The sequence below is a fragment of the Coturnix japonica genome, chromosome 6 (genome assembly GCF_054131305.1).
Source record: "Coturnix japonica strain WE chromosome 6, WE-NBRP24, whole genome shotgun sequence".
In the NCBI taxonomy this organism is placed as follows: domain Eukaryota; kingdom Metazoa; phylum Chordata; class Aves; order Galliformes; family Phasianidae; genus Coturnix; species Coturnix japonica.
In genome coordinates this window covers 37,293,090-37,306,947 of record NC_140668.1, presented here as the reverse complement: position 1 = coordinate 37,306,947, position 13,858 = coordinate 37,293,090, and the positions used below count along the sequence as shown (strand labels likewise).

General features: G+C 42.7%; 2 protein-coding genes across 2 annotated transcripts in view; one reads left to right on the top strand and one right to left on the bottom strand.

Annotated features, from left to right (window-relative positions):
- LOC146760585 (uncharacterized) overlaps positions 1-11,869 on the bottom strand; it is an 86,250-nt gene extending 74,381 nt beyond the window's left edge. The window contains exons 1-2 of the mRNA XM_085551881.1: positions 11,683-11,869; positions 8,187-8,296 (exon numbers count right to left, since the gene is read on the bottom strand). Coding sequence (XP_085408007.1) covers positions 8,187-8,195 — 9 coding nt within the window. The 5' untranslated portion in view covers positions 8,196-8,296; positions 11,683-11,869. The remainder of the gene's footprint in view (positions 1-8,186; positions 8,297-11,682) is intronic.
- A 40-nt stretch (positions 11,870-11,909) lies between these two features.
- Positions 11,910-13,499, top strand: HSBP1 (heat shock factor binding protein 1). Its single transcript, XM_015874160.3, has 4 exons — positions 11,910-11,996; positions 12,318-12,384; positions 12,563-12,685; positions 13,235-13,499. Exons 1-3 carry the CDS (start codon positions 11,952-11,954, stop codon positions 12,682-12,684), a joined length of 234 nt encoding a protein of 77 aa, XP_015729646.1. The 5' UTR covers positions 11,910-11,951; the 3' UTR covers position 12,685; positions 13,235-13,499.
- The last annotated feature ends 359 nt before the right edge of the window (positions 13,500-13,858 follow it).

Genomic DNA, 13,858 nt, shown 5'->3' with positions numbered 1-13,858 from the left:
ACAAACTGCTGACACTATCTTGCTGTGAAGCTTCTGTCTTTTACTTACGGTAATTTTTAAAATATATTTAGACCATTTTAACCACTTTTCTTAAGACAGTGGCACCTAACAGTTTTGGTACTATTCAGATTCAGTACTAGTGAAAATGGAATTCCCAAATAGGTAACAGTATGTAATACAGCATTTAGTGCCCTAAGTGCATCTCTTCTGTGCCTGCCTACCTTTTCTTTATCTCCTTGCCTCCATGCTAGATACATATGTACAAATTAAGAAAGCATTTGTAAAAATTAATTAACAGCAAAGCTCTTGATCCATTTTATTCTGGTCAGTTCAATTTCACAGCAGTAATTACAGGTGCTCTCAGTCTACTACTGTTTATGTTCCCCAGACACAACTGGTACAGATCCGAGAAGAAACAATAGCTAAAACAGTCAGTATGCACCATTAACTCTGTACTAGTTTAATTTCGGCTCTCTTTGAGTATGGAAATTGCAGGAAAATAACCACTAGGTTTAGATGGAGTTTAGATCACAACGGTCTGAATAATGAGATCACAATGTGCACAACCAGCACTTCCAACAGCGCTGTTCCTCTGGTATAAACCACATTGTTTCTAGGATCATTTTTTCATTTTTAATTTACTTTCAGAACGTATCTCCCTCTCCCAGTTTCCCTTTCTTTATATGACTGTGCATTACTGATCCTGCCCAAATTATTTATTTTGATATATCAGAGTAGGAACCTTAAACTACATAATCTCTCTTTCCTTGACAGCCGTGCATGCAGTAGAGTTCTTGACACAATAAATTGCTTGAAGTTCTTCATCCCATGTAGCTTTAGAGCAGGGAAATGAAAGATGATCTCATTGTGTTCCTTATGCCTCTAATGAATTTCCTTTATAGCTTAAGATACCGTAAAAATGAGTTTCTAGGATAATGTAACCAGAATTATATGAGTTGAATTTTACTGTCATGCAATTATGGTACTGTTAAAAGTTTAATTTCATTTCTTAAACTTTCTGGTTGTTGCACCCTAATGGGCTACGACCACGTGACCCTCTCATTAACCTTCTGCTCAGCACAGGCTTTGTGTTTTTGCACAGAGCTGGACAAACATGAAGTTATAGCGTACACTCTTACAGTCTGATATTGCGTATTCTTATCCATCTAATTGTATAAATAAGCACTTTGTATTGAACATCAGAGGAAACGTATCTAGGAATTGTTTCAGTCATAGGATGGAACCAATAATCAGGCACTTTCAATGCAGTGTAAAAATAGAGTGTGTTGAGACCCAAGAACAGGTTTGTTCACACAAGCAGACAAGCATAACTCTCATTTATCACATGCTCTCAACATCTTTATACAATCAATAACAACATAATAACAAGTAGTAGTTCTCCCAATATAAGCCACTCATTTTACCTGCAGACAGAGAAAAAGGCATCAAGGAGACATTCAAACCTAGACTTGACATCTAGCAAAGAAATAGCGCTGTGACATTCTCCTAGTACTGAATCATGGATACAGCAACACAGAATGCAGCATGAAGACACAGCTTCCCATTGGAAATGCTGACTTGAAAGAAAAACAGAAGCAATTTGGACCAGTGGACGTCAAGCGTCAAGGTTGGAGGCTGCCTGGGCTCCAGCGATCATGCCCTGGTTGAGTTTGTGATCTCAAGCGATGTGGGCCTGGCAAAGAGCAGGACCAGGATGCTCAACTTTAGAAGAGCAGACTTCAAGCTACTCAATGGAATGCTGGCCAAGATCCCCTGGCGCGCTGCCCTCAAAGATAAGGACGTTGAGGAGAGCTGGCTACTGTTCAAGGATGCCCTCCTGGCAGCACAAGAGGTCTCCATTCCCCTGATTAAGAAAGTGGGCAGGAGAGGTAGAAAACCGGCATGGCTCAGCAAGGACCTGCTAAGAGAACTGAGGGTGAAGAAAGGGGTGTACAAGCTCTGGAAACAAGGCTGTGTCACCCGGGAAGAATACAGGGATGCCGTCCGAACTTGCAGATGTGGGATCAGGAAAGCCAAGGCGCAGGCAGAACTGAACTTGGCGAGGGATGTGAAAAACAACAAGAAAACCTTCTACAGGTACATTGGCCAGAAGAGACAGGCCAAAATGGGCGTGCCTACTCTGGTAAATTTAAAAGGAGAACTGGCTTCAACAGATGAAGAGAAAGCTGAGGTGCTGAATGAGTTCTTCACCTCGGTCTTCACTGGTGGCCAGGATTCTAGTCTTTTTCACGTCCCTAAGTCTTGCACCCCCATACCTCCATGTGGGGACCAAGGAGGTAAATCCCTCCCCACTGTAAGGGTAGAGCAAGTCCGAGAGTGCCTCCTTAGACTGAATGAGTATAAGTCTATGGGGCCAGATGGCGTGCATCCCAGGGTTCTGAAGGAGCTGGCTGAGGTGGTTGCTGAGCCGCTCTCCATCATATTTGAGAAGTCGTGGCTGTCAGGTGAGGTCCCGGATGATTGGAGGAAGGGTCACGTCACTCCCATTTACAAGAAGGGGAGCAGGGATGACCCGGGTAACTACAGGCCGGTGAGTCTCACCTCTGTGCCTGGGAAGATTATGGAACAGATCCTCCTGGACAACATGCTTGATCACATAAAGAACAAGCATGTGATCCGAGACAGCCAGCATGGCTTCACCAGGGGAAGGTCATGCTTAACTAATCTTGTGGCCTTCTATGATGGAGTGACGGCGTTGGTGGATGAAGGGAAGGCGACCGATGTCATTTACCTGGACCTGAGCAAGGCCTTTGACATGGTCCCCCATCACATCCTCATCTCCAAATTGGAGGGAGGTGGATTTGATGGGTGGACAACTAGATGGATAAGCAATTGGTTGAAAGGCCGCAGACAGAGGGTGGTGGTCAATGGCTCTATGTCCAGGTGGAGGCCGGTAACGAGCGGCGTCCCTCAAGGGTCTGTCTTGGGACCGGTGCTCTTTAACATCTTTATTAATGACATCGATGAGGGAATGGAGCGCACCCTCAGCAAGTTTGCTGATGACACCAAGCTGAGTGGTGCAGTCGATACGGTGGAGGGAACAGATGCCATTCAGAGGGACCTTGACAGGCTGGAAAGCTGGGCTCGGGTGAACCTAATGAGGTTCAACACGGCAAAGTGCAAGGTTTTGCACTTGGGCCGGAAGAACCCCAGGCACCTGTACAGGCTGGGAGGAGTTGTCCTTGAGAGCAGCTCGGCTGAAAAAGACCTAGGGGTCCTGATAGATGAGAAACTTAACATGAGCCAGCAGTGCGCTCTGGCAGCCCGGAAAGCAAACGGGATCCTGGGCTCCATCAGGAGAGGGGTGGTCAGCAGGGATAGGGAGGTGATCATCCCTCTCTACTCTGCTCTTGTGAGGCCCCATCTGGAGTACTGTGTCCAGGTGTGGAGTCCTCAGTACAAAAAAGATATGGAGATTTTGGAAAGGGTCCAGAGGAGGGCCACAAAGATGATCAGGGGGCTGGAGCACCTCCCCTATGAGGACAGGCTGAGGGAGTTGGGTTTGTTCAGCCTGGAGAAGAGAAGGTTGCGAGGTGACCTCATTGCAGCCTTTCAATACCTGAAGGGAACTTACTCCCAGGAGGGGAGTAAACTCTTCGAAAGGGCTGATAATAGCAGGACTAGGGGAAATGGTTTTAAGTTGAAGGAGGGAAGATTTAGGTTGGATGTTAGGGGAAAGTTCTTTACTAGAAGGGTGGTTAGGTCCTGGAACAGGCTGCCCAGTGAGGTTGTGGATGCCCCGTCCTTGGAGGTGTTCAAGACCAGGTTGGACAGGGCCCTGGGCAACCTGATCTAGTAAATGTGTATGTTTGGTGGCCCTGCTAGGCAGGGGGGTTGGAACTACATGATCCTTGAGGTCCCTTCCAACCCGGGTAATTCTGTGATTCTGTGATCTGTGACATTCTGTTTCACAGCCAGATGTTAATTGCTTTCCCTGCATTAATTTCTCAGAATCTTATTTATCCGAGCTGAGGCATAAGTCCAATGTTAGGAAACATCTGCTGTTAAGTTCACATAGGAGACCTTGTTGCACTACAATGAATAAAGGCAGAACAGCACTGTCATAATCTGAAACTCTGGCACAAATTGATGGGGAAAAATCATAAAGAGGTAATGGGATCTTTAGGTGTATGTGTGTGGGACTAATAAGGAGTAATAACATTATTTTACAGTACAGCTGAAGCAGAGACTGAAAGACTGTGTTCAATTCTGGTAGCCACACTTGTAAAGGAGACTGAAAAATCACCAAGTGATGGATGAGCTGTGTCTGGTACCCGGGGTTCTGTCTGACTGTTGCATGGCAACAAAAGTGCTGCTTTCAGCCCAGCTCTGGCTCCCAAAGGAGTTCCCTTCAAAGCACTGGATCCAGCAGCTGCAATCTTCCCCCCAAACCCTCCTGCATCACCTGGACTAATTCATGAAGTGCCACATTCAGGCTGGGGAAAAAGAGTGACAAATTCTGCAGATAAAGTGGCCCAAAAAGAGATATTCTAAGGACCTTGTGCCAAAATGAGACACTGTTTAAGGATGCCACATTTACAACTTGAGGAAAACTCAATTTCATGGCTTGAACATTGTGTACTTTTTTAAGCACACAACCTTCCCTTTCTGGGGCAGAGTAACAGGAATACAGCTACCTTTTATGCTCCGTCCCTGACTCTAAAGCTGAAATAACAAATGTCAGCCACACTGAGACAAGTGATGCGGTTGGTGCCTTGTTCCAGCATCCTGAAGACTCTAAGATCTTCAGATCCAAAGTCGGATCCCAAAAGCTATGGGACTACCCCCAGACAAGACAGATGTTACTGTCTTTCTGCCCCATCATCTGTTGAAATAGATCCATTGAAGGCCTAAATCCTACTTACAGTTATTGGAGAGACCACTTTCACTTCAGCGAGTTTTGGTTTGGGTTCCTTTCCTGATGGTGATGCACAGAAAGGGCCCTATTTGTTCTCACTCTAACCTGATCTAAACTGGCCTAACGAGTGGCCCAGCACCATGCGATGAGGATCGTGCCTTCACATAATCACTGCTCCCTCTGGAATGCAAAGGACAGTTGGGGAGAAGACGATCGCATTATCAACAGCTCTGTTCATGACAGAGACAAATCTTGAGAGTTTGTTTACATCAGTGGTAGCGACTGAATTTCATTTGACATGTCACAACCATCCAGCCTCTTGGCCACAGCATCAAGTGAATAATTTAGCAGGATGCTGTATGCCAAGCAAACAGGCTGTAAAACAGTTCTGTACAAAACGTGGGGTACCAGCTGTCCAGCGCTGAGGCACAGAATAGTATTTACTGCTTATGCACTGTGCTGAATTGCTAACAGCACAGCCTAAAATGTGGAAATTAGGGAACGAATGACAAGCATGGATGAGCCCTTTTTTTGCTGCCCACATTAAAGCTCTTCTTCCAGCACACGGACAATTACAGCAAACACTGCAGGACTGCAGGCATTACTTTCAACATTCCTAACATCTAAAGAACAGCGTATATTGGTGCACAGTATAGGCAGGAAATGAATTGTAATGAGTAATCTGGGAAGGTAAATGTAGGCCACAGTTTTCCTGGATGTTGCAGTTAGAAGACCTTCTCTTTCCTATCGTTACACTGAACAAACAAATGCTGGTTTTATTCATCCATAAGCAGGTTTGTTTCACACAACAACTCAGCACTGACCTGATTCTGAACACCTTGGAATCAAAAGGAATTTATTGCTAGATTCATTCAGAGTAGGAATGGACTCTCACTGCTCCAAGGTGTGCGATGTTACAGATTCACATATTCTGCAAAGCCTTTATAATTGCCCTATTATTCAGAGCGGCTGCAGAGCCATTTAGTTGGCCTAGTTCCTGCTCTGGCTTCCCTGCTGGCTTCCATTTGCTTTCCAGGTGCCACCTTCATCCATTCGCAAATGACGCCTTTCTCATGGCTTTGCAGTTAGAATTGGAAGGAAACATTTCCAAGTTTTGATGAGCAAAACTTGGCTGTCTATGCTCTGTAGCTGTGAATTTGCATCTTCCGTGCCAAACTTCTTTCAATACAACAACAGAGGGCACAAATATCTTGTCAGAGCAGACACTGAAAAGATTTACCTATTCTCCACACGTGAAGTATTTAAGGTAATTAAATACATCCAGATTTGTTTGCAGTAACTGGAAGAGCAATGAACTCTCTAAGAAATGTTCACAGAAATCTCATCCATCTCCATTCAGAACTCAAAATTTCAGCTTCTTTCTTTCTATCATCAACATCACCCTGAATAATCTGCTCAGCCACACCTGGCACGCAAACACCAGCATGAACAAGTAAGAAAGATTCCTTTTATACTTCTGAATAACCTCATATACAAGGTAAGTGTATTTGAGTTGAGATGCCCTTGACATTGTTACATGACCTTACACCAGGACCAAACAACAAATCTAAAGAGGACACAGCTCTTTAGTTTACAGCTCTTTACAATGGATGTCAGACAACTTTAAGCACAGCAGTTTATGCCCCCACCAAACAACAAAGTTAATACTGAACATAAAATAGTATCAGAAATAATTTATGGGACAACGATCTCCGTGCCAGGCACTTGCTCATGATTAATGTTTAGCCCTGAGGAATTGATAGGCCCATAAAGGAATTTTAACACTTAATAGCATTCTTTGTGGCAATGTGTATTACTTCTAAATGTATCTTCTAAAAGTATTCATTCTGAATTCCTCATAAAAGAGTCCAAATTGAATACTTTCACTTTTCTGTGAGCTCTGGGTAGAAAGTTAACATTCAAAAGGTAGAAAACATCTAAACAAAATTGCTCACCCAAAAGAAGGCAAGAAATAAAATAGAAGAGCATTTCATTCTTAGCACATAAAAAACTAAAACAAGAAATAAATCATTGCACGATCATTGTAGAAAGAAATGGGGACTTCAGCAAACAAGTTGTACGTGGAGGTATATTAAAACGTGACAACAGCTGTAATTCAGACAAAAATGTAAAGTCATTACAGCAGGGAATTTCTACTAACAGAATGACAAATGGAATGACTGCAGTTAGAAGACACAAGTATAGTAGTAACCATTTCTGTCAGAAAACACTCTTAAGCACCTGTGTTCATATACTAGAATTAATGACAATGATGATATCTCAGGTATAGAAAGGTGAAAGCGTATTTTACTGTGCAGTTACAGTCATTGCCGGGATATACTTTGCAGTATCCGAGCCTCAGCAGCCATTTGTAGGATCAGACTCTGAGTCCACATTCTCTTTTGTCAAAGTAGACAAGGTTAATTAATAGGATAAAATTGTAATGATGTGGGTTTATTTTTAAATGAGATGATGCACAAAACAACTTAATTGTACTACACTCCTGTGATCCTTCAAGTAATCCCCTGGTTTGATTGATTAGGCTTTGAGTGTAAGGGCTGCCAAGAGTATCCAGTTTTTCTAGTTGTTATAATCTCTATTTAAAACTGCAAGTAAGCAACCTTGCTGCACAAGTGTAATTCCAGTTCTTCTACCTCAGAAAAACTACAGCAAAATCACATGGGTTATTTAGCACTGACTATCATTTGCTTAACTTGGGAGTGTGAATGGTAGGACTGCATGCTCATGTCAAGTCCAAAACAATTTGGCTGGATCTTCAAAAACAACCAACTGCCATAAAAGTGAATCAGATGTTAGTCTGACATCCACTACTGAGAGCTCAGATTGAGCTCTCAATCTTTGACCACCTTCTTCAAACACTGAGACAACTGATGACAGTGTGAAGGTAAAACGTGTCTTAGTAGCTTCTTTTAAAACTCACATACTGGCAGTAAAAGTAGCATTATTTAGTTGACTTTTCTACCAGCATAATGTCTGTTTTCATATATATGACATGTCCTTTTTCCTTACAGAACTATCAGTACCACAAAGTACAATCTTAGAATCTCTTCTTTGTTCTTTTATAGGGTGGTTGCTGAGCACAGCTCCTCTCGTCCTGGCCCTAGTGATGCCAGTAATGAATGTATTAACATTATTATGAAATACAAAGCAGTTATTATTAGGTAACTGATATTGCCACATGTTGTCACACTTTGCTTTAAATGAAGTGGGGGAATGAGGAGCAATGAGACAGTGAAAGAGTAACATATGAAATTTGATAATAATACTTCCTATCTACATATCTTACTTTGCTCATTTTCCTCCGGTCCGACTTTCTGCAATGAAATCTGACCAGTCATAATGAATCCAGGGTCCTCGATCAGTTCTGCTGGTAGGTAACATCCAGCTCATCGGAGACTGAAAAGGCAAGACAGAGGATAAGTGACCAGAGCAGAATAACTACAGCAAAAATAATCTCATTTCTTAGCAGGAGTGAACTTCATGTAGGAACTACTCAGACTAAAGATACGTATTTTGGTTGCTGAAAAATTGGTCTATGAAGAAAGGTTGAGGGAATGTGGAGCTTGGAGAAGAGAAAGGCTCTGAGAAGATCTCATTGTGGCCTTCCAGTACTTGAAGGGAGTGTAAAACAGGAGGGGGGATGGCTGTTTATGAGTGTGGATGGTGATAGGACAAGGAGGAATGGTTTTAAACTGGGACAGGGGAGGTTTCGGTTGGATGTTAGGAGGAAGTTTTTTCCACCCAGAGTGTGGTGACGCACTGGAACAGGTTGCCCAAGGAGGCTGTGGATGCCCCATCCCTGCAGGCATTCAAGGCCAGGCTGGATGTGGCTCTGGGCAGCCTGGTCTGCTGGTTGGTGACCCTGCACACAGCAGGGGGTTGATACCAGATGACCATTTCAACCCAGGCCATTCTGTGATTCAGTGATTCTATAAGAATAATCTGAAAATAAGCGCAGTAAATTGTTTCTGTTTTGCTCCAAATCACTCTTCTGTTTCTTCTGCAGCTTCCACACACTGTGTTTTAACTACTTAAATATTCACAATATTCAACATTTCGCTTTCCCTTCACAGTTCTTTTCTAAGAAGAATTTGTTGTTTAATATGTTCTGACCTCGTGTATAGCTGACAGCCCCTAAAGAGCGCTGTTCCTCTAGAAGTAATAAATGAATTCCATTTGTTATATTTTTCTAATGTCTCTAGAATTTATGCTGTGAGCAACTCAGGCCGCAATGAGATATTAACATTTCATTCTCAAGATGTCATCACAAGACCTTGGCTGCAGTACATAAAACATACTTTTGATTTCATGTGCTGAGCACCTTAAGATCCACAAACTCAGCAAACTCAATAAGGGATCAAGAACGGCTGCAACAGTCTGAGTGCACGTCCATTGTACAAACAATACTACCACAATTACCTGACATCTTCCAGGAGCCCAATTACGAGCTGATGGCCAAAGCAATTAAAATATTGCTGCAAAAACAACTGTCTTTGCAAAAAAAATGCCTTTGGGATTTATTTACCCTTTCATTTCATTAGCTGCTGCCTAATCCCTGCGCTGTGACTATAAGAAAGGAGACATAACAGCAAATACACAATTATTAATTATGTACTATCAACCAATTAGGTGATTTTCACATTAAGTAGCATAAAAAAAAAACAACTGTTAAATTAACAGTAGTTTCTTAATTATAATTATATTAAGCTTTAATTCTGCATCACCAAAGTAAACAAGAACTAAAGATGCCAGTGCCAGAAATCTGTCATGTTTCCACCAAGGCAAAGTTTGTTTCGTGTTCCTTGGAAAGCTGAAAGCTGCCGCTGTACGCAGTCTGACAATGCCTTATTGCTATATGAGCCAAGCTCTCTGCGTTGCAATTACATATCCCTGCATTTAAAATGAGTTTCATTAACAGTTCTTAAATCAATCTTTGTAAATTTCCCTTGAATTTTAGGAGCACAACAGGCTCTTTACTAACTCTGATAGTCCTTCTCTGTACAATTGAATTTAAGACTTTGCCAGTAAAAAGCGAGCAAGAGTATCCAGCCTTCCACATCTCCTGTCATTTCAGTAATCTCTGACCATTACTCTGAGGGAATCATTAGCCCTATTAGTCCTCCCTGCCTTGCTTTTTCTCTGCATTTAGTCTCAAAATGAAGACAAAAACCAAACAAACAAAACCCCGCAGTGTTCAAGTTACTCAGTGTCTGACTATGCCATGCTAAGAAGTGAATAATGAGAATGTTTTATCCTGCCATGAAAAACAGTCCCAAAACTTGTGTGAAGATAAATGTGCCGCTGCTCAGTAAGTTAAAAAACACTGATGGTGAGAGGAATCCCTTTATCAGTTTGATTAGGCTCCTTGCATAACCAGGACTGCTATAGCACAAATCTTAAGTGACGTGTTAAAACCTCCCAGGACCTCTTCAGAACCAAAGCAGAATGTGCCATTGGGATTTGTGAACTAGAAGAGGCACAAGATGAATCCACAAAGCACCCCATCTGAACTTGCCAGGATCAATACCAGTACAATCATTGTTATAAGGTGTGGAACCCAACTCAGGAAGGTCTCATTCTCACAGGTAAGCTGCCACAAAACCATCCACGAGAAAAAAGCTGGAGATGAGTCTAACCCATGTTCTGCTTCTGGAAGTGACATGCTCAAGTGGTGCAGGGGAAGGTATGACACTGTCCCACATCCTTTGGTGGTCTGCAACAGCTGAAGGGCAGCTCAGCCTGAGCCTGCAGCACTGCCTGCTGTGTGACTCACATCAGCACTTGGGAGCCGAGACATCTCCTCTTCAATGTGCATTAACAGACCAGGTATGACAGCCTTACCAAAGCAGTAGCTTATGTCGCTCAGAGAACGGTCATAAAAACAACGGCCTTTTGTAAACACATCCAACAAACAAATGGGAGTTAATTTCTTAGCCTTTCTCAGAACTAGAAGCCATATTTACATTTAAACAGACAACATTTCCCCAAACTGGCACTAAATTGCATTTTTTATGACTACTGCAGTGTTTTCAAAGGCACATTGATAATGCAAATGCCCTGCATCTCACATTTGTTAGCAGTTATGGGATAAGGCTGAACGTGCCAGCGGATTGCTTCCACTAGAAATGAGGCATTGGGGAATTATCCCCTACTAATGGGAAACGTTCTTCATTTACCAACGCACCTCTGGTGTTTCTGTTGACTTGAGTTTGTTTAGATCTTGTTGCAGTACATAATAATGAAGCTGTGTAAACATCCATTCCCTTCACAGATGAAAACTATAGATGTGTGGCTTGGGTTGAAAAGCCCATAAATCTGCATTTAGGATACGCTGCTCCCTGATGTGAAAATCGAGTGTATGAAGCTTTGCAGTCCCTTAAGGACCGTATCACTCATCTGTGGCAGACATGCATCCAACCTAATGCATTCAGTGCTGTTATTTGCTCTTCCTTTCATGAAGGCAATACGCTGCAATAAAGCACCATCTCCAGCCACCAACCTGTGCAGCAGCCCTTATTGTAGCTGCTAAGCCCTGTTCTGAACACAGACAAACTGCAGGCTCATTCCCTTTCATATTAAAGGCTGGAAAAGGTGAATGCTGCCTCACACTGCACCACCTGATGCCACAAAACATGCTCGTCCTGTGCCCAACTTGCAAAGTTACCTTTAAAGAGCATCAGAAAAGCACTATATCTCAGCATGTGGGAAGCTTTTACCCTAAGCATAATGTTACGGTTAAGCTTAATGGGAAATAAGGGCACTGTACTGCCTTAAACACAGACCTGCTCACAGCCCAGTGCTGCCTACAGGATGGTGATGGAAAGCAACGAGGCTCGGTCAAAGCAGAGTGAACTGCCTTAAGTGAAGGCTGAGTTTGGATATTAGGTGCTTCTCCTGCTCCTCCAAACCGAATAACACTGAGAGACTAAAGCAGCCGCCATGACCGCAAACTCCTCCTCCCTCGCGAGATCTCTAAGCCGGAAAGCTCGAGGCGTGGCCCGGAAGCTCCGTTGCTGTGTAGGCCGGGGTGAACCGAGCTGCTGCTGAGGCCATGGCGGACACGGACCCCAAGACCGTGCAGGATCTCACGGCTGTGGTGAGCGCTGTGTCCCCGGGGAGGGTGTTGGAGGAGCCCTTAGCCTCGTTACATCACCCTTAGTAGGAGGGTGTGGGTGAGGACGGGGCTGTGGGAGTAGAGAAGAGGCCTGGGCTGTTTAATGGGAGCAGCTGCTTTGGGTTTGTCTGTCTGCGTTTATTATCTCTCCCCTATAACTTTTCATTCTGTATGTACATATAAATATAACGCGATGGGGGGCTGTGCTGTGAGGCTGCTGTGTGTGTTCATAGCACTACGAACATCGTGATGAGTTCTGTAATGAATGCAATCAGCCTGCCGTGTTTTCTCCCCTTCTCTCAGGTGCAGACGTTGCTTCAGCAGATGCAGGATAAATTTCAGACCATGTCTGACCAAATAATTGGACGGAATATCCTTTTCTAAAGCCAAATGGCTGCTTTGAATGCTCAAGTGGCTTAACATATCTCTGTGGGATTTGTAAGGTACATTTAAAGTGGCCATAAAAGTTTGAGCAGTGCCACGATTGCAACCAAACAACACTAAGAACCTGATCACTACATTGTAGTCATAGTCCTTAACCAGAGAACTCGATGACATGAGCTGCCGCATCGATGACCTGGAGAAAAACATAGCAGACCTGATGACACAAGCGGGAGTGGAAGAACTGGAAGGAGAGAACAAAGCCCCCGCTACCACTAACAAGAGTTAAGGTGAGACAGTTGGCCTCAGGTCACTTGAAATTACTGACTTTAAAAGGTAAAAATGTATTTTTTTATCTGTGAGATAGGCTGAAATTCCTTATAATACAAGAATCTTATGAAGCTTTCTTCGCCAGATGAGGGCAATGCAAGATTGCCAAGAATATTCCAGCAGAAGCAGGGGCTGTGTGTTACAATGTATGAGCAGGGTTCAATACAGAACTTAATTTTCCTCATCCATAGAAAGCAATGGGCAAATGAATACGTGTGATAGTAGAGAACCCTTTTTTAAGGGGGTTAAATAAGAGATGTCTCAGCCCCTTGTGTCTGAAATTCAGAGGTCACATCTAAAGCACTGTGCAGCCTGTTTGAAACAGGCATATTTGCATGTTAAAAGAACTATATTTTGTGTGCTTAGACCAAATAAATACAAGTTGTTATGGGCTTCCTTGCCCATCAGTGCCAGTTTTCTCAGCTCGAAACTCACAAATGAAAACTTCTGATCAATGTGTTTCTTAAATTCTTCTCAATCATATTCTTGTTATGTTTCCCCCCACACAGGTTGCCAATAACTTAAGGTGAATGCTGGAAGACTTTGGTGTGTTTTTTTTTTCTACAAGCCCTTGGAATAAACAGAAGAGCTTTTCGCAATTACTGTGTGTAAAAGCATTTTTATATTGTTACAGAGCTTGCATTCTTAATGTATATTGTATAGCTAGGGATAGGTTAGTTTCTATTTCAATTTGTGTACTGTAATTTCACCTCTCAAATTCTTGTTATGAGGATCAATTAGTTGTTATTAAAACACAGATCTTATGGATCTCAATTATTGGGTGCATTTTTTTTGGTGTGAGGTCACTTTTTTCCCTCTTATACTTTTTCTAGACGTCTCATTTTTGATATCTAAACAGCCAGTGACTGCTGTCCAATGGAGATCTTGAGTTGTTCTATGTAATTTTGTGGAGTGAAGCACAAGTTTGAAATCTAGTATTAATCTTAGGTTCAAGCATCATTCTCTTAAGTAGTGGATGACTGCATTGTTTTCTCCTTATAAATGTAAGTAAGGTGATTTTTGGAAACATAAGACATTGAATATCAAAATCATATCTCATGTTGATATCACCATACCTGTGTGTTCCTAGAGTGTAAAACAAATACGTGTTTAACAGTAGAGACATCTGTACA

Excerpts from the sequence above, each read along its gene's own strand:
- HSBP1 (XM_015874160.3), top strand. The coding sequence starts at position 11,952 with ATGGCGGACACGGACCCCAAGACCGTGCAGGATCTCACGGCTGTG. Across the intron at positions 11,997-12,317 it reads TGCAGGATCTCACGGCTGTG|GTGCAGACGTTGCTTCAGCA; the intron begins GTGAGCGCTGTG and ends CCCTTCTCTCAG. Across the intron at positions 12,385-12,562 it reads TGACCAAATAATTGGACGGA|TCGATGACATGAGCTGCCGC; the intron begins ATATCCTTTTCT and ends TAACCAGAGAAC.